Source organism: Bombus fervidus, chromosome 12, assembly GCF_041682495.2.
Source record: "Bombus fervidus isolate BK054 chromosome 12, iyBomFerv1, whole genome shotgun sequence".
Classification (NCBI taxonomy): Eukaryota; Metazoa; Arthropoda; class Insecta; order Hymenoptera; family Apidae; genus Bombus; species Bombus fervidus.
The window spans coordinates 3,732,534-3,758,961 of record NC_091528.1 but is presented as its reverse complement, the minus strand read 5'-3'; the positions used below and the strand labels follow the sequence as shown (position 1 = coordinate 3,758,961).

Here is a 26,428-nt window from a genome sequence, read left to right as displayed (position 1 = left end):
TCCTATTCTGTATCCGCTTATATCTTCAATTTCCGTTCCGTACGGATCTACATTTAAATGTAGAGAACAATGCTGGTGGATTTATGGCACGGACTGACTATAAAACAGGAGAGATTCATTGCTGGATAGTAAATCTTTACAGTTTGTCTTTCTTTCCTTCCTTAATAGCAACGAAATCTAGAGAGCTGCCTTATATAACTACCAAATTATGTTGTATTATTTTATCAGTCTTTTGACTCTGTTTAATATACCAACAATAGGTATGATATACGAACAGTAAACATAATTATTATAATGAGTTATTATAATGAAGTTGTAAAGGCATGCTTCGCTTTTTTAATAGTAATACAGAAATTATGGCAGAGAAAGGAGTTTCCCTTTTGGAGGAACAAGCGTGTTGAATGAAATATATCAAGTTTATCGAATGTCTGGTATGAGAAAAACACCAGGGCAACGAGCGTATCGAATGAAATTCCCAAAGTTTTGTAGCATGCGTGGAACCAGCCTAGCACATGTGATTAGAGAGATTAAAGGGAAACATTTTATCGTAAACGTTTCGAGAGAATTTAATTCACTTGAAAGCTTTTAGAGGGTATCGCTACGTTTGGAAAGTTACTGCAAAATTCACTTTGCGACCATGGCAGTCGCGCAATTGCGATATTTTCAAACAGGACGATTGAGTTTGCCTGTTGCGATCGTAATCAGGTAGTAACAGTGATCCTTCGTTCCTCTTTTTTGAAGAACAATGAGATTTTACAGAAACACATGTACAAGCATTAATATCGATGCCTCTTTCTATTCTGTTTTATAGTATAAGCTCTTTTATAGAACAAAACCGAGCAGAGTGATCAAAACGACCAACTTATAATTTGTCACAAAAATTTTATAGATTTCCTATGGTGGATTTTTGGGAATTTATTTTACAAAGGAAAATGGACAAAGCTTTGTTTTTCTATATCGTATGGGCTTTCATATAACTTTCATTTTGAATTGTTTAATATAATTTGTATACTTCAGCTCTCGGTTTAAGTTAATTACATTAAGTAAATTAACTCGATTATATTCCGTTATAAAGAAAAACTAGATAAAGGGGTTAAAGCGACACAACGAAGAAACAACGTGGAGAAAAAAAGTACTAAGAAGGATTGGCTTTTAATATCTTAATCCCAGGAGAGATTAATCTAACAACCTCAAATCTATAAAGCTGCGACTAGCAACAGCTAACTACGATATGTTTCCTTCAGACTTTTGTGTCCTACTAAGCCGAGCTTTTTAACTAATCGATCCATTCCTTATCAGTATCGCGACGTTGACGTGAAAAATTTACCGTGGCATAGTTGCTTTCGGAGAATACTTCTCTGATATATTGCAATAGGACGGTTAACTTTTTTACGACGGCGTAAAATGTCGAAAGATTATTATAGAATAGAAGAGAAAGGAGGTCTCTTGTCTTAGAACCGAAATAGTTACGAAAGATCCGAAATCAAGCTATTTTCGTAATATTTTTAACGCTATGATCTAGATCATCACGATCATCGACCTTATACTGAAATTATTCTTCAATTATATTTATAAAGATAAGAAGTTGCAGCCTATTCGTTAAAATTTTCGGTGCAGTCAAAATTTAAGAAGAAAATCCTATTCAATCTCGTTTGCTGGAGAAAAGCAAACAAACGATTGGCGAAAGAAAGGAGAAGAGAAGATAAAGAAAAATGGGGAAGAGATCGGTAAATTTTCATCATGATTGCCGTACAATTGGGGCCGTGTGCTTTCACGATTTCTCGATGTGGAACTGCTCTCGAATCAGGTTGAAAACCAAGCGAGAAAACTCTCGATCGTCGATCCGTGACACCTTAAGCGTGGCTATGTGGACACACGCTAAGCACACGCTCGAGAAATAAAACGGCCAAGTTATGCCGCTTTTTCCGGCCTGCTCTCCCTCTACACGTTTACGGCAAACACACATGTATATACTGGGTGTCCTTGCGGAATGAAAGTACCCTGGAAAACGTGACCTCTCCTTCCACCTATGAGTAATGTGAACCGCTGATGGATCGAGGAGCCCATGTACAACTGTGCATGCGCACCCATGTTCCCTTCCCTGCTATCTTGAATGGAAAAGTTTCCAGATTTCTGCGGCCACTGGCTCGCGCGATTCAAGTGCAAGTGTCAGTCCTTAGCTACGCGGAACGATTATTAGCAGACTGTGGATATTTACGCAAATTCAAACTTTTATGGACATAACTGAAGAAATAAAATCAAAATCAAAATTTATTTCATCTACTAAATATTATAACAAGTACTCTACTTTAGACATTTTATGCATTTAGGCATGTTACGTATATTCTATCGACTTTTGAACTTTAATTTCCAAAGAAACGAATAAACGTTCGTAGTCTAGTTATTGGTAGCGTTGTGATCATCTGATAGAGAGATGCGTAAATGAATTTTTAATAGAAATATATATTCAAGCAAGTATAAGTACAGGTATAGTAAATGCTGATCCAGATCCTCGCTCTAACAGTGTTACATTACAATAGAATATGATAGATTTATGATATATGAGTTTGTAACTTAAGCTGAAAGTTACAGGAAACATCAATAAAAATGTACTTGTAGCTCTTTTGTTTGTAGACCTTGTAACCCAAAACAACATTCATATTCGAGGGCACAGTAATATGGACCTCCTCTTTTCTTAATTTTTTTGCTTCACTAAATTCTATTTTCTCCGTAACGGCGGTGTCCAGGTCACGGGTATACAAAAGAAAAAGACGTAGAGTTTTCCTAGAAGTAATTACTTCAACAGGTAAACTGCCAGTCTGTATGTAAATTCATATCTTTATGAGTGCAATGATAGAAATAGAATCAAAATAAAAATTTGTTTCATCTGCTAAATGTTATAATAAGTATTATAATTTTGATATTTTATATATTTCTGCATATTGCGAGCATTCTGCGCATTTTTGCATCTTTAAATATCCCATAAATGCCTATATATTCGCAATCTAGTTACTAGAACCGTGTAGTCTTTTTTCCATGAGAATCGCGTTAATGTGTAGCAGTTCGCACGGAGAAATTTGCTCGCGACGTCTTGGTAGTTAATTGCTCGTTAGAGTTGTTCCATTCGAGAACCGAGTGCAAGGAGATAGTTTTATTTCAACTTTGAAATATGAATTCTTGCACCCTATCGCGTAATTGAATTAATGTTATTGGCGAAGTTTTAGAAGTCATGAGTTTCAGGTTACGATATGCGATACGAGACGAGTCACAAATTAGTAGTGATAAATACATTGATAAAGTAAATTGGTAAAGTTTCCAATTTAATTTGAAAATCACATTTCGAAATTTATTATTCTGCAAAATTTATCGCAGCAACCAGTCATACTTGTAAGACGAATATTTTTTCTTCTAGTATTAAAAGAACCAAAGGAACGTGTGAAAACATCGAGCAACGACGTTAATTACTTACCTAAACACTTCACAGTAAACACAATCGTTAAAGGAAAGAAAGGAGTTTTCTATTACGAAAGAAGCGAAGTTAAGCGTAGTTTGTTTCGACAAGAAAAAGGGAATTTGCCAGAGAATAAGCGTTCTTGGCATTCTGTTTCATTAGGCACGCAGGACGAGATGCTGGAAGTCCTTCGGATCGCGCGATAGGAATTTTAATGCGTGAACATTAACATAAAAGTATCGTTGAATTTGCCACTCAAGATTTTGTAAATTGTTATTCTAAATGCGCCGGTTACTTGTGAATTATTGCACCAGGCCTGACTGTACTGTTCCAGAGATAATTCGTGCAATTTCGTTGCCCGTACGAACCTCCCCCGACGAATAGCAGTTAAATTCACTTAGCGCTGTATCAGCATGATACATTAGCATGCTTGGCAACTGTTTCGACTTTGTTAAGCCTCTTTATATTAATTTGAATACAAAGTATCGCCGCCGTCTCCTCTTTCTACGTTATAATTTACAGATTTCACAAATTTGCATAATGCACGGACCTGTACGGGGTTATTCAAATTTTACAACGCTCGGTCGCATTGTTTCGGCTGTCATAATGACGCCACGTAATCGCGGAAATAACTGTTTAACATCTCGTCTTACAAAATTAAAAGACACCAGCCTGTCGGAAATGAAAACGAACAGTTCCAATTTTTGTCAATCTATCAATTTCGTTCACGATCATTGCTCGATTTTCAAGAAACAAATAATTTATTTTCATACGTTCGTTTATCAGAGAGAACATTGTCCAGCTTCTCTAATATAACTGGCTTAAACCCGTTACACACGTAATTTCAAATTCATTCTAGGCTAAGGAAGTAAATATACTCTTCTAACAATAGAACGTTTACATAGCAGGACATTGTATGAATACTAAATCGTTTGGCTAGTGTCCGGGTAACGAAGGTTCCACTATATTAGAATTCAATATGGAAACTAGCGCGAAACTATCGCTCTTATCGATTACAAAAGCGTAACTCGAGTAACAACGAATTAAAAGCTCTTATCGTTCGAGCAAAGTGCGTCGTTGTCGAGTTTCAACTAGGTGGGATAGCCAATAAACGCCCAAGGCAGTATGCATCGTTAAACGAACCTCACCCTCTCTTTTTTTCTTTTTTTTTTGGTTACAGATCCGGCCAACGAACAGAGACGAATTAGGAGGAAATTTATCGATTTCCGATCTCGAACGATCGACTACGCGAAAGTGGAGCGGCTACGTGAGATCCGGTTTCGGAAGGACGGAAAAATATGAGCATCTCGTGAAGTCGGTTTAAAGTGCAGCTTTCAGACATCGAAGGGGTATAACATGGAAACCGAAGAACTCACTAGACTCGTAGATGAGATCTACAAGGTAAGCGTCCAATCGAGTATCGATCTGGAGATCGTGCACTGGTCTCGCCAGGTTGGCTCACAACACCCAGCTTGGTTTCTCCTCGTTGTAACGTACGATAGAAACCAGCCATAGGAAAACGGGAAAGTTCTGTTACACTTTCGATAAAATTGATCGAGTGGAGTCGTGTTTGATTAATTGCGCAATTAGGCGACAGCGTCGCGTCGATTAACGCTTTTCACTCGAAAGAAATGGTAGCGTTTGGTAGGGTAAGGCGAGTTTTACCAATGACACGATAATTCGAATTACTATATCGAGTTGTACGTGAAACAACCAATTTTTATTTTATTTAATTTAATCTAATTCAATTTATTGCGATTAAATGTCCATTTCTTGTGTATACAAAAGTATAAGCAGTCGCATATATTCTATTTTTTAATAAATTTTACAGACACTAAAATCTTGCGCATCGTTAAATCGTTAAATGCGCTACACGGAGATATGAAACTCGCAGTTAGACGTTTTCTGTTTTTAAACTCCAATCTATAGCGTAAGAGAACTGTAAATTGCCTTCATACACGCTTTACCCCGTTTATAGATATTATCACGATTTTCTCGCTTACAGTCAACGAATTTTCCAACGAGTCTCGTCACATGGCGTGTGAACGCCAAGCACCTTGATCATGTGACACACGATACACATGGGGTAATGAAAAATGGATTTCCACGTGTGAGTGTGCTCTCCAGTAGACACAAGTATGCTCTCGAATACACGGGAATCTGGCCGTATATAAAATTTGCGCCACAATCTTCCTCTTCTTAACGGTTTAGCAAGTTCTTTTTCAGTGTATACGTCATGCAACGTAATAAGCTGCTCTTTCTTTCTCTCTCTTTCTCTTTCTCGTTGATCAGCAAACGATTTAATAAAATTCGCGTTTGATAAAACTGTCAAAGATGAAAGTTGATCGTGGATATCGAATTTAGAAATTCTACTCTGCCGTCTGGAACTTTTTTCGGGGATATTACTTATCGTTACCCTAACGGCCTGCTATTTCTCTGCTTCTCTTCCATCGTGTCTTTGCTTCCTGACTAAGATGCAGGTTTTTTATGTCCTTCTACTTTATCTCTCCCTCTTCTCTGCCAAAGGAAATGGATATCGACCTATGCTCCTGGAAATCACTTTCATCAATTTCCAAAAGGCTTCTTCCTGAACATCTCAACTTTGAAAAATGTTACGAACGTAGAGTATATTTTTCTTGCTTCAAACAAAAACAGGACTGCCGTTCCTTATTGTTCAATTAATTCAAAATTTCATTATACAGAAGCTCGAAGTTCTGTTACTGGAAACATAATTTTTCTATTATATAAAAACTACCGAATATACTTTTCCACTATGTTCCGTACAAACTAAAGTTGCCGCTTCCTGCGTTCAATTAATTCAAAGTTTCGTAATATAGGGTAGATATAGCTTAAAAATTTCATAACACAGAGTACAAAGAGTTTGCACATAGCCGTACTATAAATTCTGTTCCTCGCCAAAAAATTAATTCTGTTATATAAAAATTCTTACAAATTTTAGAAGTTAAGCAATCCTATCTTAATTAAGAAAATTGACAGTCTACTTGGCGTATTTATTAGTCAAATTTCTTTGCAGAGACAAAGTATTCGTTGTTCGAATCCAATCATTGCAGTACTTAACGTGGAATACAGGGTGTGTTATAAATAGCTGACGGAGATTTTCGATCTTTTGAAAATGACAAACAGATTTATCTATTGTACTATCAACAGGTATAGACAGCTATCATCTATAGATAAGATACCGTAAAACTCGTCTCAATGTCGGAATTTAATAAGAATGGTTATAGCGAACGCAGTAACGTGAATGTCTATGGAATTCGTGTGTGTAACGATGGATGAATAGCCAGGTCGTATAACCCTTTCGCCACTAACGGTACATATGCATGTATCCTATACAGTTTTTAAGAATTGCTAACGGTCAAATATCCTCCACATAGACTACTAATGAGGTACACGTATATGTGCTGTGAGTAGAGCTCGAAATCTGAAAGTAGGAAATTCTTCTCTTCCAATAGTAAGTTACGGATCATTTGAGTAACTGTATGTATATACGTAAATAATCGTTTTGAACAGTTTTCAAGATTTTTCTAATTTTCTTTATAGTGGTATAACAGTACAATATAGGCGTGATACTTACATCAAACTATAGATTTCGTCATAAATTGATTATAAATAATAATCGAATCTTCTTTGATATATCCTTAAATTTTTATAACGAGTTCGAAAAATACCGCGAACGTAGAGTACATTCGCTTCGAGCAAAAAGAAAATTGCCGTTTTGGTGAAATTAATTCAAAACTTCAGAAGCCTGAACCTTTTTTTTGGAACAAAACTTTTCTACTAATAAGTATAACTAATAGCAAAACCAGCTACAGACAAAAACTAATAAAATCTTGATTATTTTTAAAGGTGCAGTTCGAACAAACTGTTGATTTACCTGCTACACAAAGTTGTTCTAATTGGAATCAAAATTTCGCCTGTAACACGTATCTGCTAAATAAACGAAAGCAAAGAAATAATAAGATCGTGATCGAAAGATAAGGTATTTTGAAACGTCGAAACTTCCAGTGTAAGCGATTCGCTTCCAAGGAAAAGGAATTTCACGGAAAATTGATCCCCGACGCAACACCGTCTACTTTCTCTACCCGTGAACCATAACCATCATCCTCGTACGTTGCCACGGAACTTGTGTTCGCGGTGGAAAGCTCCATCTACTTAGCTGACTGTACAAAAGTTTCCATCGTGGCACGAGCTTGCAGTTAATCCATCCGTTTATCCTTCCACTTATCCGTCTGTCTGTCTCGAAAACGTGCGTTTACGCGGAAGCCTGTAGACACGGTTGCCACAGAATTCCCCGATAATTAGGTGTCGCCTCGGAAAATTATCCGTCGTGAATACAAGCATGGCGGCGGAGGTGGAGGAATAGAAAGATACAGAGAGAGAGAGAAAGAGAGAGAGAGTGAGAACGTTGGATGGCGTTCACGGTAGCGAGAATGATTAGGCGGAAGGTAATCTTATTAGTCGTTCGGCAGTCAAGCTTTCCTTTAAACCCCAACGCCCTTCATCTTTGTCGCGATCCTTCGCACCGTGGAACTTCGCTTCCCCCATTATCCTCATAGACGAGCCACCGTTCTGCGTACTAACGACGGATGTTTCGTGGAAAATACCAAAATCGCGATAGTCAACAACTTACCATGGCTTAGGTACATCTCTCGTTTCTTGCCATCCGCTGCTGTTATATTCATCAGGAAAGATATAGGCTTACTCCGGAAATATCGTATCTCTACTTTTCGAGAAATTTGAATTTCTACGTGCAATAGACAGTTCTCCACTGTATCTTTATGTCGTAGAAAAATTACATTTAAATACGTATATACTTCACAAATTTGTCAAAGATATATGATATTTTTGTTTGTTTTATTTAATGTACATAGAGATATTTTCGAGAGCTATGATTCTTCATTCTATGTAAACATCGGTATTAATTATGTTTTTATCGTATTTCCCAATAGAGCGCTGTTTAACAGGCTTTACGTTTTATCTTCGTATTATCTGTGTCTAGAAGCCTTGAAATAAAAACGTGTTTAATTCGAGAGTTTGAGAGATTTTTATCCCATACATAAAGCAGTAATCGTGGATTCTGAATGGAATCTTTTTGGAACGAAATATTGATCGCTAAGGGAGTCGAGTATCGCGTTTAAAACCAGACATTTAAATATTGAAACACACTTAAAGATGAGCGATATTTAGATCCAGTTATGCTGTTGGAAACTGTTGATCAATGGAAAAATATCGAGTACAGAAACGAAAATGTTCGTTCATACTTTTTACAGAAGTTGCATGCACAAATTACGTAACAAAATTACGTCAAGATTCTAACAGTCTGCAAAGTTTCTCAATAAAAAATCATCCTTCATTTAATACCTCGCCCAATCATTGGTTTATTCCCCTCTTTGATAACTTCTTCAGCACCTTACGTTTGAAAATGTACAATGAGATTTCCGCTTCTACGTATCTTATTTGTCACCGTATTACTTTTCACGGGAACTTGCCCAAGGCATTTTTATTATCCAATGATATCGGACATAGCAACTTTATCCAGAGTTATTCAACTCGTAGACACAATCGTTTCTTTCGTAAGAAAGAATATCCAGGGAAAAGCCAGGGAACAAATAACACGGTCGATTGCTCGTTTTCTTCATAAAATCACAATCAAACGGCAGAATGTAATCAGCATAGAATAAAATAATCCTGCCTTCGAAAGCGGTCTTAACTGTCTTGGTCCAGCGTCGCGTAGAGGAACGAAGAGACAGAGAAAGAAAGAGAACAACGGAGAGAGAGAGAGAGGGTCGAGTAAAATAACATTGAGATCTTTCAAAGTCTTGCCAGAAACGAGATTTGTATGCAGCTTATTATATTCTCTAACATAATAAACAGTTGCGGTTTGTCAGACGACAGCAGACAAATTCAGATCCGAAGAAAGCCTTTTCCTCTGCTTGTAAATAATTCTCCCAAGGTATTTAATACGAGAGGAATATAATTGTTTGTAGTAATTATCACCCACCTTAGTAAAGTTTCTTGGCTAAGGTTTCAGAGTGGTGTGTCCATCATTAATATTCCGTAGAACGAGAGTTAGGCTAAAGGATTGTAAACCGGGGATCTATTAAAACGTTCGAAAGGAACGAGAGCGGAAACAACAATTACAACATCCGAGTAACTCAGATGAGCTCTGAACTGGAATCGTTTTATTTTCCACGGGCGAATTGGAAAATCGTTAATAAATCATGACAAATTGGAGGAATTCGCGCAGACCGTCCAATTAAATATGACCGAACGAATTAATATCACCGCGAATGGCTTCGTTAAGACACCGTCCTGCTCGAATTAGTACCACCCACCCTCGATCTTTTCACTTTCTCGCGAGGAACAGTGAAAAGCGAGGGGGAGAGAGAGAGAGAGAGAGAGAGAGATCTATCCTTCGACCGCGTCCATAAATTTTGCGGCCGTTGAAGTTATTAACGTAATTACCAGTGAAAAGCTTAAGGGGATAGCTCGTGATGCAGCGTGATGGTGCTTCCCTTTTCGCACCCCCTGGTAATCGATCTAACGTTCGTTCGTGGCTCAGCAGAAAATAAAGGACACAAATCGGTTTTCCGGAGCTTGGGACGCGTTGAAATTAAACTGCACCGGGCCGATGATCGGCGGGGACCGGTGTGGTTGCGACGCTGTTGCCGCGCGTAATCCCGGATAATCCTTTAATTTTTGCGGATTCCATTTTACATTCTCCTGCATACAAGCCACGCGGCGCTTGCACGGCTTCAAACTTGCACACGGTAGCACGTAAAGACTGCTATTTGTACCTGCTGACGCATATATTAATCATACGCGAACCTGTTTGGATGGTTGGCACGCGTATACAGCGTTCACGTATCGATACATACAGATCGCTATAGTACGTGTATCGAGAAGTGCGAGCGGTGCATGTTGAGTATCGATTCGTTGAACGTGGTAGAGTTTGTTTCTTCTTTTACACGTATCCGCTTCTCGCGTACGCTGAAATTTACGGTACTACTTGCGATCCGTTTTTCCGCGCATCGATTGGTTTTGATATCGTTTATGCGGCTCGACAAGAATGCCGTTACACGATCATAATAAATAAATTTCGTTAATAAACATCGGGATATCGGGGATTACGAGGCACGTCATAGGATTTGTGTTAACGCGACCGATAATCGGCTCCCGATTTTTCTACCGCTTTTCGTGTTTCACCCAGTGTCCGCTCGTTGATCGTTTCATTGTGTTCCTTTTAATTCCATCATGTTTAATCATTGTTCGATCTGTCGCGATTAAACGAGTGACGTACATGAATATTAATGTGCGAGTATTTGCGAGTGTCACATTTTGTACAGTATTGAGCTTTCTTGTTAACAACTTTTATAAACATTATATGGTACATACTGCCATCACGTTGTAATGTTTTACCATTACGTCCGCAGAAAATGTCAATTTGTAAATCGAACATGTGGATTTGTAGTCACTACAAATTCCTGTAATTTGAAAACAACATTCTATATTACGCATAAAGTTCGATTACATGCTGTCAAAAACAATCAAGAAACACCCGAGTGTATTACGAAGAAAATTGCAAGTTCCGCTAACCGAAGAGGATGATCGAAAATCGGTACCTATCGATAGCGGATATATCGACGCGCCGATTGTCTCGAAGATTCTTGATTAATCGATGCCCGAAGGGAGTTTGTTCGCTCGTACTCGATCGGATTATTACGTTTCCGCGATAAATTGCTGGCGTACTTGGCCAGACCGAGAGACTCACCTAAACTCACACTAATGTATGCATCGCGTGGGTTGTGACGCCTCGCGGGCACCTGTTTCGAGGGGTGCCTCTCGATGGTGGTCTCGATGCAGATCGGAAGCCAATTAATATCCACTGGCATCCTCCACTCTGTCCCTCCCTATGGCGAGCCACCGGAATATACCCCCGTTGAAACATAACTGCACGGACCGTGATATACTTGCGCCATGGGGCTCTCTTGTCGGCGATGGGACCCCATAAACCTCGTCATGCGATAACACCGTTAACCTGTAGTTACCTCGTTATTTTCTAACGGCCACCGTCTCGAGAAAATCGAGATTGTAACGAGACGAGAGAGCGCCTCTTCTTCCTACCGTGCTTTCTTTCCTTCTGGAATCTTTCGTGTGATTTACTCCGGCTTGATTTATCACGGCGATTCCCGCGGAAATTTACTAGCGCTCGAGGAGAGAGAGAAAGACTGGCTACTAGTTGGCTACGCTTATTCCGTCTTATCACCTCGATACCAGCGCATGGACGATGTTGCGTCGGATGGTTTATTGAATTTATTAAGCAAATTCCTTTATTTCGCAGATACGTTGAAGATTATGGAGCGAGAATGCGGTCCTCCGTTGGTTGCTATTATTAATTCTGATTGGTCGATTATTCGTTATACGGTAGTTCTAAACGTAGAATAAAGATCGCGCTCGCGATAAGAGTAAATTACGATGCGTCCAGTGCAACATATTTACTACCAAGATGTTAGAACTGTGTTCGTATTCTATGATAAGTATTCGTATATCTCCATCAGTCTGTGTACCTACTTAATCGTCGTGTTATTAAAAATTATAATTTCTTCCAATTTTTATTGTTTCCCGGTTTTTCTTAGAAGGGACCGCCTTCGAGTTGTCCATTAATCGATATTCAGATAATCAATCATTCTATCGACCGATGTCCTGGCGATCGAAGTTCCATTGTACCATCGAAGCTTTAGGATCCTGTTCGTATTCCATCATTTTTCATTCAAAGTTTCGCACACGCGGTTAACTCGCGGATCACTTTATCATCGTAACAATATCAAACGACACTCGTCGGGGGCAAAGTTAACATTCAGTAGCGCGTTAGTCGTTCCAGGGTGCACCACACCCTCTCAATTAAAAAGCCGCTGTGATTAGCCAGACTCCAGTGTAAAGGTTCCCAAAGCCTGCTGCTACAACACCATTAATAATCTTTAAAAAGGTGAACAGACCGTAGCGGGTCTGGTAAAAGCCACAACTAACGCGCTTTAGTTGGCCAAGTAAGCACTGCACGTGTCCTAACGAGGGTCTGTTCATTGTGCATATTCATTAGGACGTTCATTATGACCATTTGTCGTCCACGGCACATCATCCCTAAACGGTCGGCGGCTTCCAGTTTTTAATATACCACGCTACAAGAAATCTTGCTGCGACGTTCGTTGCTCACCTGTCAACGTTTCAATCTCCAGATCAATTAACTCTTTGATCTACAATTACTTTTTCAATTTATTCTACGTCAACTGCGATCTTTACTTTTCGCTTGGTACAAAAAATTGTACAATTTGGCATTCTATAAGAATGTGATATTCGCACGTTTTTACATGCAATTCTTCGAGAGATTTTCCACGGAAGAAAAAAATTAATTATCATAGCCGTAACATGGCAGCACGTACAGGAAAGAACGTTTCGGGATACAATAAAAAAGAACGATGTAATTCCCTGACGATGGCTTCCTATCGAGTCACCCTTCTTCCCTTTTTAATAAAGCAACTCCTGGATTTAACTGTCCCCTGGTCCTGTCAGTGATAAGAAATCTTCTGATTAGGGTGTTTGTCTTTCTGAACTAAGCTGCAGAAACTTCGTAAGTTATGAATCTCTCGGGGGTACATTGATTAAAACACGATTTTTTACACATTTTTTACGGAGAATTCTTTTCGCATTAATATTTTGGTTTGTAACACAATTTTTTATGACAAATAAGGAATCTCAGAAATCAGAAAGCAAGAATTTTCAGCTGCTGTGTAATTATTATATTTAATTAACTGATATACACGGTGTTTGCCCTTGTACAATCTTTTTTAACTCTTTGTATACCGTGGGGCCGAGTTACGACAGATACGCGTATATACGATATCAGATACGACTCATACGCACATATGAGTCTTTCTGCTTTATCAGTTGTTTTCGCCGAACGCATATATGAGTTCATCGGCCAGATTGATGGTTAACGCAGAACGAGTATATGCGGCAGTAATTCGTACTGGCTCGGTAAATGTTCTGTAGTTCGTGACACAACACCAATCGTCAGACAGCGATGTCGCGAAGTTTCGGACATAGCGGGGGACTCATATTGCCTCACTATATCGTGGCAGTGATCCTAAACAAAACACGATCACAGCGAAGAAGATCTGTTTCATACTTTCTTCCTTCCTGTTGTCATAGGTTAATCTTTCATACGTGTACTAAACCCCGCTCGGGAAACGCCCTTTAAAAATGGGGAAAACCGCGTCAAAATTCGAACAGCGATTCTTGAGATTAGCTCGAACATACAGACGCTTACTGGGAACTTTATTTGACGCTATGTATAGATACAATTTTCTTTGTTCTACTTTGAATATTTCGCGATTTAAATTTGGTTTGACGAATGGGAAGAACAGAACAGGAAGAGAAACGTAAGAGTACGGCGATTGGACTCGTACGAGGTAGACGAATAAAAATGGTGGCCTACGGTGGGTGAAAAATGAATATCACGATCTATCGGAAAAACAAAGCACGTATCGTAAAATCTTGATAGAAGAGTATGGGGGCTCGCTCGTTTCCAACTGGGAAACGGTTAATGATCACATCTAGATGCAATTGCGATAAAATATCGTTCTTGCGCCGCCAGGCAGGCCGGCTTCGGAGGAAATTGCGCCATTTTTTAACCGATAGTTAATAACGTGGATCAATTTTTTCGTTATCTGGCCACAAGCGTGGCAGCGGTTGTTAGCTGGTGCAATTAATGAGTCGCGTATTTTCGAAAGGAGTAGACACTGAGACGCGCCTCCCTGTCTCGATAGCTTGCGTCGTTAATGAGACAGAAATAGTAATGAACCGGCTTGGTTCTGTCGAGAGTATCGCGTGAATGAGTGAGGAATGAACAACTTTCTTTTTTCTTCACTTTCTTTTTCATTCGCTCTCCTTTTTCCCGTAGCACTTATCCAGATTTCCTGGCGCCCTTCGATTCTCTGCGTCTCGTCATCTGTTAGGATTCTCCGGGCATGTTGAATGTGCAAAAACGTGTTCAGGATATATTTGTCGAAGGAACATTCGAATAAGAATCGATCGATTAATTCCAAATTAAACACATTGGTAAAATCACGTGAATATTATTTATTCTCCACGATTTATATTTTGAATATAACTACAAAAATTATAGTTTTCCACTTTTTAACAATTAGCTTTGAAACTTCTGTTCTACTTCACTTGGAAAAATATCATTTTTATACAGATGTTATCCCCTTCCAAGTCATCATTGGTTGAAAACAGTGTTCTCCTATTGCGGACATGGATTTTAGCTCTAAGTTCCTCAGCTGATAAAATTAATCAATACAACACCGTTGTTTCAGTAGCGTGCAATTAATTATATTATTAACATCTATGAATGTTTCGTATCCGAATTATTAAATTGAAATTATAATTTCATCCCGGTCGAAATAAATGCAGGTGGCATCATGAAAATTCATTCACGTTGCTAGACAGCGATGTTCATTGAATAATGGCTTTAATAATGTACTAATAACGAAACCTTATAAATCCTTTGTGGATCAACGGATATGCTACCGATAAATGCAAAACGTCCCTGGACAATCAGGTTAATTTCCAATTGAATCATCCGATGACAAAATTCCTTCACCCTGGGAAAAGTCGTTACATATTCCACGAACACGTTACACCGCAAAAACATACGCAACACGCGAATGTAAAAGTCTCAATTTTACGATACGATTTCTAGAAAAATTTCTTTCTTCGTTGTGTCTTCGTTCTATGTACGCCTTGGAGAAATATTCGCGCGGAAGATCCTTGAACATAAGTTGGAAATTCTTCTGTAAAATCTGCGAATTGCGCGAATCTCTGGCGCGACTCGACTGGATCGCAATCCGAAACGTGATATTCCACAGGTAATGCTTGTTTCATGGGTGACAGAGAAGGAGCCGCTGGAAATCGATGTGCATGCCGCGCGTTATCGTACCGAGGCACATTGTCGTCATTCGAGAAGGATATAGATAGAGAAAGGAACTAGAAACGGCCAATTAAGGGCGAGGATACCAGGTTCTGTGACTGCATGCCTCGTCTATTAGATACAGCTGGTCTACCGACGAATTCTTCGACGATGGTATAGTTTCGACCATTTTTATTGTCAATTATACCGAGAATGCTTGTAAATAAGCCTTCGAGGAATTGCCAGTGGCTACCAACGGGTTATTTGGAAGCTTCGAATTCTGTTAATCGACAGATCCATTTGATGGTAGTAGCGTGTTGGAATTTTTAGAAAGCGGTACTGATATTCTATACAAGTTTCTGTTCCACATTGTCAATGTGTCGACCTATAATGGAGATTCTTTTTTAACGAGGATTACAGGGAAACAGTATCACATTTTTTGTACTATTAAAATAAAACACGTGAAGATCTTTAATAAGTAATTCATATTTATTCACAAGTTTTGGATCTGTTCTTTAATTTTCTCGTATAACACTCGTCACTAGCTTTTTACGACAGATGATAAATACATCGCGTCCTTTTCACAGTCTGAGCAGATGTGAAGTTAAATTATTTCGTGTACAACATCGTTATATTAAAATACTTACTCTTAACCACCAAGTGACACAAAAACCGGAGAATCAACAAAATTTCTGGACTCAGCGCGGTATTTTTTCCGTGGTCCTCAAATAATGTTAATCAACCAACGTGGAAGTTTCTTTTGTTTTATTAAAGTCATACTTGGTAACTCCCTTGTTACGACACGAACTTCGCCGTGTTTCCACGCGACAGTATAAACTTGTTGAAATAACGCGGTCGGTGAAAACATTCCCACAACGCGTGATATACAGAAAGCTTGCTTCTGAGTTGGCAACATTTATGATACTTATATACCACCACGATCCAGGTGTTTCGGGCTTCCCTGGCTATTAATTGTCAAAGCAGTCGACCTCTCCAAGTCATGTGTTTGTGTTGAGAGCAGACTTGTAACTGACGTATAACCGTGCGGGATTCGCGTTTCTCCACCGAGAGGTAAACATCCAGCGAAAAAGTGCAAGAAAGCCTCGTTTCTGTTCAGTGTGAAAAATTTCCCGCAAACACGGCACAACTAGCGAATTTTCCTTTTTTTTTTTTTTTTTTTCATCTATAGTACTCAGTTGTTCTACATGAAATTAATATAATATCTGACAATTAGACAGATTGTTCAGCTTTATATACAGGGTGCAGCCGAATAACATGTTAAATGGGTGAGAGGCGATTTCTCGTGAAAGAACGAGAAGAAAATATAGGATAACATTTTTTCACCCGAGGCTTGATTTTCGAGAAAATCTTTGAAAATTTATCGCGTATATGTACTTAAACACGGCTAATTCCATGAGAGAATAATCAATAGAATATTATTTTACATGTGAAAATAAGTCGGAAATGAAGTTTTTTCATAAGGCGTTTTATTTCCGTGAAAAGTAAATTTGAGTTTATTCTTCTTCCTCTTTCATTTTTTTTTTTTTTCCATATTTATCGTTTACGAGATAAACTCTAACTACTAATAGCGCGTATGTCCTGCATACCAAACAAATTTCTAAACAGAGTTTTTTCGAAAATTAAATGTCGGACAAAAAGATGTTACTCTACTTTTCTTTCTTATTTTTTCACAAGCGATCATCTCCCACCCGCTTGACATGTTATTCGGCCACGCATTGCATACTATGATTTACGTGTGTCTTTGCTTATCCTATGTAAACGCGAGGTTTGTTAATAATAGTTATGAACCTACGTTTGTACATGATAATGTTAGACATCACAAGTCATAGCAGCTAAATTACCTGAATTGAAATATGAATTCCCATTACATCCATCATGCTAAGCCTTTCGGAACGAAATATCATATCTTCCGTCATTTGTAACTGTTTCTGAAGAACTGTACTCAACATGTTATAACCGTGGTATCCGAACTTCCATAAAAATGAAATATATCACTTGATATCCTGTTAGAAAGCACATACTTTGATATTATCGAGCAACATCGAAGGTAAATATTATCTCAATGTACAAATATAGCAATTTCATATTGCTTCATTAAAATTCGGAGATTCTTATCGACGTTAATCCGACACGTTTCTCTCATTAAACTCTTAGCAAGTCGGCTTATATCCGTATCTTATCATACTCCAGTCACATCGGCGAGTTTATCTTGAACCTCACTGTCTATAACGAGTAGACTGGTTCGAGGTTGAATTCGGTTTCATAGACGGTAAACGTAGAATCGTTAACGAGTGAGGCGCGAAATTTTCCGCACGATCGCGCGGTTACGGTTTTTCGAATCGGTGGAATCCTCCTTCGAATGGAACAGTCGCGCTGGGATACGTCAATTGAAATAAAAATTCGGAACGGCGTTACGCGATCGAACGAAGCGTCGCAGACGTTGGCCCGCAGCCAATTATAAATTTCCCTTTATGCAAAAGGTAGCCTGGCATGCGCGTCTCTTCATGCAAATTTCTCAACGCAATGCCAAGCTAACATTCCCACTGGTGGAGAAATTGTTGTCCGTGGTACACTTGGGGAAAATCGAAGCGAGTCGCGATAGCGGCGAAATGAGCGAGAAGAGGATGACTCGTTACGCGAAACTTATTGAATATATATGTATCTCGGAGATTTGTTTCGACCAGCCAATTTGAATATCGTTTTTACTGCTTTTTCTTCGCCTTCTCGTGACTTCCTTCCCCAGGCCAAATCGTGAATCTCCCCGATCGATCCTCGCTCGAGACTGGATATATAGCGCGAAAAAAAAGAAGACAAGAGTTTAAGGGTTACTAATTTCCACGGATAATAGGAGAGATGTTTAATGAAGGAAAAGTATATTTTCCACGTTATTATAGCGACGATCAAATAGCATTACGTCCGTTGTCATAAATTTAATATAGATAATATACAAAAATATGTAAAATCTCCATAGTGTGAACTTTTTATCATAGTATTGTATTTGAAGGGTAAAATAGATCTACTAGGTGCCGTAGTTATATTCATAGAAGTATAAATTTGCATAGAAATTCTCAGCCTTGCTAAGAACATAAAATGGAGAGTAACTCTGAAAATGTAAATTATATAATTGGTAACGACTTTCAGAAAGTATAAATTGAAGAGAAATCTGAGCAGGAGTATTCTCGATATGCGAAGACAATCGTCAAGTTAATAACGTAAAAAGATACGTTATACGTAGACACTTAATAAGATAAGAGACAGACTGGAAGCTTCAGACTGATCTTTTTCCACCACCTTGTATGATTCGCGATATAGGGAAGTTCTTCTGGAAATTTCGAATCGAAGTTCTCTCGCACTGCAAACAAAAGAACGCGGCATACTCCGCGTTAGTGTGCAAATACAAAAGATATAATGTTTGGTTTACTTTCTGCATCGCTATACTCGATTTTCCCTGTCGCGATTCGGCGTACGTCAGCGGATGGCGATCGAAACGCAGAGATTGATAGCGGTTTGGACGAAAGAAGAGAAAAAAGGAGGTAAAGATTCCGCGAAATGAAATGTCGGAGAATGTATTTGGAATCGAAACTTTCATATCGAATCGCTGAAAATGATGCTTTTGAAAAAAGATAAATTTTCCTCGATATCGATTTTCTACTTTTTGCAAATAGTTGCACAGAGTTCCGGTCTATACTGCGGGGAAAAAGAAGAGTGGCAAGAAAAGCGGAATCAAACACGGGAGAACACGGTATATTTTTACAGGTCACCGAGCGCGCGAATTTTTCTTTCGTGGAAATACAGTTGGAAAAGAACGGTATATGCGCGATTTGTCACGGGCCTCCCCGAACGGGGGCTTCCTTCGGCATTAAAATGGCAAGATAAATTTTACGACACGTCATTGCGCGTGTTGTTTGCCAAATAAAAAGAATGCCGCTCGATTGTCGTAACTTGAATCTCTTTATAGCCTTGCACACGGGTTTCGCTTCTCGGAAGCTCAATGCTAGACAGCGTTATCGCCGTTGTGAATAAAAATATCCTGAATAATTCTTGACAGAGCGTCAATAAGATTGATATATGTACATCTTCCAGTAATAAATGTGTGAAACAGTTATGATTGAACGTTGATTATTGCGTAGGTATATTCTTTAATGCTATCTTGCGAAGCGTTGCACGTGGCTTACACTCTGCTCCCTATGCATTTGTGCGAATAGTTAAAGTAAAAAGGAAAGATCGATTATGATTGACGCAATTCGTTCGATAGTTCCGCTTGATCTGTTCTATTGAGTGCAAGGCTCACACAAGGAAACGTTATAAAATGATTCTATTGTCTGGTTCGAGTTGAAACGTTCCTGGAAGTGGATGGAACTTTCAGCGGGGAAACTTAGCTTTAGTAGTTTCGATTTCGCACGTTTGGTTGACACCTAAATCCGTTGATCGTCAGTTCGCATTTTTGATAAGATGGAAGTAAAAAATAATTAAAGAAATTCATCACCTGTCATAGTGTCAACGTCGAAAAAACGTACGTCGAAGGAATTTTCAAAATGTGGAATTTTCCAGTTTATTGTACCGAACACCTCAATCGTGAGATTCGAGACTTCCGTCTCATATCATATAACGTTAATAAAGTTCGGATAATAAAGTTGAGACTCATAGATATGACCACGATAATTCATCTAAGACGCAAACTAAAGATCAACGGATTTTATTGTCAACCTTCAAAATTCGAAGTCACGGAAATTTCCTACGAGCACGAATCAACAACATGTCTATCAATTAATCCTAACTCGAGAATTACGCTAGAAACCGTTATTGATGGAAACCGACATGATTTCGTCACCTTTGAATCGTTAACTCTTATCTTCGTGGCAGTATCGGTCGTTTGCGTGGCGCGTTTCCCCTTAAATCTTGGTTAAACGTAACGCGGCAGGCACATTTTCGGTCCGGCGACGTAGCAACCGATCAGAAATTGGCCTATGGTAATTTCCCTCGTTTCTCTTCGCCGGTTGGAATCATGCCGGCGCAGATCTCCGGTGCTCTTTTTTCATTTGTCGTTCACGAAATTGCCGAATGCACAGGGGCACACGTGCGCTCCTACAGGAATGGATGTTTTCCTGGCTTCAGGAATTCCGTATGAATATTTATGAGCGACCATCTCGACCTGGGCGCGGTGGATGGAATCTCTGTTTCCCTCGCTCCCTTTCTCGTTTCCATCTTTTTCTCGTATTCTTTCCTGCTCGATACATTCCCTCTTCTTTCCGCCTTGTCGTTTTGAATCCCATCCTCGGCTTTCGTCTAGCCATTCGTCTATCCATTTCCCTTCTTATACCATCGCTGCTTCGTTGTATCCTCATGCTACTCCATAATCGTTATAAAATCATAGTTTCGCTTCTATAAACATCGTTAAAGCCGAGATCGTAGCGGTCGTTCTGGGGAGATGGAATTAACGGTAGAATGGTTCGAGAGCTTCGAATCCGCTTCATCTAAAACTTTTTCATTTTGCCTTGCAGCGGCTTATGAGCCTTTTTTGTCAACCTCGCTTCATCTCCTCCCCGGTAAATTAAAAAACTGAACCAATCGATCCTTCAGGTGTTTTTCCATGCCATTGGACCTCCGGTAATTATCGTTACCGTGTTTGCGTGGCGATATCAAGTATTTATAATCCCCGATTAATATTCCGTTTAGAATTTCATTAAAAAAAAAGAAGAAGGAGAAACATAACAAAAAAAAAAAAACGAATGGAATAGTTCGAGAATGAATAATCTTGATGCACTTTACGATATCGATAGTATAAAACAAACCGTAGAAGTTTACCGCGCGTGTATGAGAAGTCACTGTTCTGTAAGGTTATCCAATTAGCGATGAAACGTTAAGTGAGCTTACGTATCCTGTGGCCATCGCATTGATAATGACCGTGCAAATATGCAAATCAGCGAATTTGCATTGAATTTTAATCTTCAAAGCGTGACAAAGTTTTGGCAGATTTTGTGCAAAAATTGCATCGCCCAGACCCGTCAGTTCTTCTGCAGTTTGAAGAATTTTCGCAGCTACCAGGCTTTTTTTCAAAGCTAAAATGATCGTCACACTGAATCGTTTACACAATCAATTTCTTCGATTTTTACGCTTAGAGGTAACGGATACGACTGTAATTAAGTAGAACGAAGCTAGTGGTGTCACGATTTCTTCGAACAATTTTATCTTTTCTTTATCGCCGCGGCACTCCGTTTACGATTTTACGAGATACCTAATTCGCTCCTCTTTCGTTCGGGTTTAACCGAACGCGTTCGTTCTCTCTTCTAACATGCCGCTTTCTTTCTTTTATTCTGCTCGTTTGATTTCCCCGTGTGCAAACGTAGAAACATTCTTTCTATTCTACACCTGAATACTACTTCCACTACTCGAATTTCTTCAAAGTCAATAAATGCACTTTTACGTAGCAAAACAATTGTGATACGTGAGTCCAATGCTGTAGTTCGCAAATGTGCAACTGAGAAATTTAAGTGTTTTCAAACGCTTTACCCTGTCCTTCGACTTGCACTTTTTACGTCTCGCCTGGGATCCCTTGAAACAAGGTTTAGCGAAAGAGATGAAATCTTCTCTTTATACACTTTCCAGTAGACTACAACTGTTCTACACCACATTCTTGTTTATACGGTAGACCAATGGAACAATGAATTTTCAATTTGTTGTTTCCGCAAATTTAGGAAGTGACGCGCGAATATCACTGTCGTCCCTTGCAAAAATAAATGTAAAAAAAAATTTTGTAATAAAAAGTTTAATACAGGCAGGTTTCGTTTTGGTGGAAATTTTGTAGATTCACTACAACCGAATTAACGATTTCGTGTCAAGTAAAACTGTCAGGTGATTTGTAATATGTAAGTCTGGAATTTTATCCGTTTTATTATCAAATTTGTTTCTATTATGCAAGAGCATTTAGTGACTCGTGACTTGTAAATATCCGCTAACGATATTAATTGAATTACGCAAAAGAGCTCAGACATTAATATCGAATCTAACATTAAAGCGGTGTAATTACAGCGAGTTCATTATGCAAGTATTCTGTTTAAATACTCCACTTCAACAATATAATACGAAATGAACTGTTCCATCTTTGCTGGCCTGTTACGTAATGATAAATTATTACAATAAAAGGCATGTACGATAGAATGCTTCACAAATTTCGAGATAAAATAATCAGTTTTATTAGTTAGCACAGCAAATAATGCAATTTCCTTTCCCGAATACGAAATCTGTTTGTCAGTCATATCTCGAACTGATATGAACCGCTCGAGGGGCAGTTCGGAACTGAAGCATTAGGGCCTTGTTTCCGGCGTGGAAAAACTTTCCTGCACTCCTCCTTTTGTCGCAGCCTGCTTTCTGAAACTTATTTCCAGATATCGATCCAATCTTTTTAGTCGTGTCTTTTTGCCGTGCCTCTTCACGATTCGGTTCGATTTCAACGGAAATGGTAGTATGGATGCAGTTTTTAGACCGCGAGAAGTTCGATGAAAAATACCTGTCTCATCCGTCTTTCTCTTAAAGAATCGTTCTCATATTTTCAACGAACATACCGAAGGGTTTTCTCCGACCAACGTACCAGAGATCTTTTCTTCGCCTTTCTCTCTATTATTTTTCGCCATTTTCTACACATTTTTACGACAGAAGACAAACTCGAAGAAAGGACCCCGTGAAAAATTTATTTCTATTTCTGTTAACATCGAAACTATCGACTAAGGTGTAAAATGAAGAAGCGATTTTTTAACTATTTATATATATTTTAGGAACAATCGTTTAAACCTCCAAAAATATGCTGTACCGAATCTACGACAATTTGAGAAAATTCTCACGTCGCAAGGTACACTCGGTTTTCGTAGAACCAGTATTCTGGCCTAGTTCACCATGCTTTGAGAAGTCTACTTCTTATTCAACCCAAAACTAGATGTTCGTTCTGCCGGAAAATGTTCATTCCATCTCATTTCCTTCGGGGAAAGGCGAATTCCGAAAATTTCGGAACACCAGATTCTCTCTCAGGTCATAGCTTGAAACCTGATTGCCCTAATTCCATTCTCACAGACGGAAACCTTCCAAAATTCACGGTAATTCACGTCAGTGTAAATTCGCTTCGACTAACAACTGTTTTCCAAGTTCGATCTGACCGGTCGAACTCAACCATCGCTTGTCGCAATGCAATAGAGATTTTACGTTTTTCCTGACGATAGAAACTCTCGAATCTACGTCCAATACTTAAAGAAACTGATTTATTTGTTGAAACTATCGAGGAGCTTCAGGCGCCATTGGACAATAAATATTGAAATTTGTGAGATTATAAGAATTATTCTAAACATATCCGCTTTTATATTTTCTCGAATTTCGTTATGGAATTTTTCAAACAACCCAATAACATCGAACGAAATTTCCTAGATATGTAAAAATAATTTTCAAACAAGATCGTAGAGTATAAAGGCACCAGTAGTAAAATATTAATAACACCAATAAATATTTTATTATCGTGGTATTTATTTAACTTCCTTTATCTCTATTTTCGCAACGAAATTTTCATTCAGACAATTATGAATTCTCACAATAGCGGAGAGTGTAACTGGCAGTAAAAATTTATCGCGAAAGCATATTCAGGATGGTCATAAAAATATTCCAACGTGAAAGTAAATTTTACGTACACTAAATACGTACGTTTAATTACATACTTTCTAGGCTTTCGAAAATTTTTACGTAACCATCCGGCTAAACAAGAGAAATATGCAACAACAAGGCAACAGAACGTTCTTGTCCACAAATCAGCGACACATTTACGTACGTTCTTATAACATTTTTCGGAAAATTTCTTTGCGCATTATCTCCGCATCAACCCCACGAAGCTCCGCAACCATCTACAGTTGTTCAAACTGCAAATGAGGCGAACTTTCTTCCAATATGCTTATCGCGACTAGCTTCTGGATACCAAATAAAACGCATTCGAAGTTTACATGCCGGCGCGGTTGTTACTTGTTCTGCCGTTTCGAGTTTCCCGTTTTGTAACAGTACCTACCGCTTGGTAAAAGTTGCGAGTTGATTCTCGCTCCTGAACGAATACCATCGATAGCTTGTTTATTGAAACTTTCCTGCCCTGAATTTGTTCTAAATTTTCCACCGTGTAGCTGGTATGCCGTTTCGGATGAGCTCGTTGTAGTTTTCGAAAGTCCAAGAAATAAAACTTTAGTGGAAAGTGATGCCGCACGACGTAATCGAATTTTTAATTTGTGAAAACTGTCGTGTATGATCGATTTTAGTAGGGTGCGGATTTTTATACAAATTTATATTTTTAGAAAATATGATTGAAAAGATAGAAACTAGCTAGAGAATTTGCTTTACCTACCAACTATTACAGGAATATTGTACCTCGAATATTTCATATATCTTTTCATATCGTGTGCAATTTTACGCTCTGAAATTTCTTATGAATGCGTAAAAACCTGCGACCTATTGATTAACGAATTACAGAAAATTTTTGTTGAGAAAGCTTTTGAAACCAAAACTTTCCAGAAGCGATACATGAACTGTGATAAAGCTTCAAAAGAGATAGAAAGAGGTACTCGATTAGTATAAAACGTTTTTCGCACAAAGGTGTTTCTATTCGTCCTATTTCGTTGCAGTAACTAACAAAGGAAACCGGTGTGCAAAGAACAGGATAGAAATAAAAGAGAAGAGTAATACACGGATTCCAGAAAAATTGTGGCGTTAATGGCCCCGTAATATCGGGCAAATCGCGGTATAATTCAGCATTGGGGCGATAAAAGTTACGTAAATTCGGGGATAAAAGAAGGTTAGGCGAGCGTTTTTCCAGGTTGGTTATCCAGGAATGAGACGACTCGTTTCCTGGCCGTTCGTTTGCAATTCTTTCGTTCTCGGTTGGATCGTGCACAGAAAGACAGAGAGAGAAAGAGAGAGAGAGAGAGAGAGAGAGAGAGAGAGAGAGAGAGAAACAGAGGGAAAGGCGAATTGTTAGGACTTATCACGAGTTGTTCCGAATCTCGTGAAATTTTCTACCAAGCGTCTGCTTTTAAATGCTTGTTGGTCTCGAGGACGAGGAACTCTTTCGAGGGCAAGAGGAACACCCAGCCTTAATGGGAAATAATAAGGAACATGGTCGTGCGGAGCACTTCCAGCCATCTGCACTTCGAGCAGAGATACGAGTACCAGGGCCGTACACATCGGTGATCTTTACACACCTATGTTGCGTATATCGACGTTAAAGTCCAACGAGATGTTTTACGACCTCAAACAACACGATTTCGAACCTCCACGTGTACAACGACCGAGTGTTTCGAAGTTAATCACTGTCTCGATAAGATTTAGTGGCGTTTTGCGAGATTTATGAGGGACAATCGGAAACCAAATGAAAAGAATTTTTAGCACGTTGACGACGCGTGTCGCGTCGGGGCTAGTTTTCGAACAATGGCTCGACCGACTTAATAGATGGATTTTTACCAATTTAATTTATGGTGCTTATTAATTATTTGTGTGTATAAATATATAAAGTTGAATAAAATTGTATGTACAATGATGTTTGTTATTAAATTAGAAACGCGTTGCACAAATCCATCGCGCGTTTAATAAGTTTCAAAGTATATTCATTCACATAGCCCGTCAACAGAATCTTCGTAACAATATCTAGCTTTTCTCTTGCTTTGTATAATTTGTACATTACACGCTGACTTCTGCCTCTTTAGAAGAAAATTCTAATTGACAGGAATCAACGATAATTTATTCATAGATGGAACTTCGATAAATCAGAGATTTCATAATAAAAGTTACTCTACTAGTTACTGGGATGATACAGCTCGTCGTTGATTAATGTTACGTTTATTATTACGAAATTGTAAAATTAGGTGTTTCATAAAACAGAGTCGATCAATATTTTCTTCTGTATTACACTCACGAATAATCATATTATTTATTCTTGTAAATACATTCGTTTGCAT

General features: G+C 38.6%; 1 protein-coding gene and 1 long non-coding RNA gene across 2 annotated transcripts in view; one reads left to right on the top strand and one right to left on the bottom strand.

Moving 5' to 3' along the window:
* Positions 1-26,428, bottom strand: part of LOC139993188 (uncharacterized) — a 232,816-nt gene that overhangs the window by 75,650 nt on the left and 130,738 nt on the right. The window lies entirely within an intron of this gene.
* Positions 1-26,428, top strand: part of Irsp53 (Insulin receptor substrate 53 kDa) — a 162,854-nt gene that overhangs the window by 11,592 nt on the left and 124,834 nt on the right. Inside the window, exon 2 of the mRNA XM_072014678.1 lies at positions 4,632-4,852. Within this exon, the coding sequence (XP_071870779.1) occupies positions 4,808-4,852 (45 nt within the window). The 5' untranslated portion in view covers positions 4,632-4,807. The remainder of the gene's footprint in view (positions 1-4,631; positions 4,853-26,428) is intronic.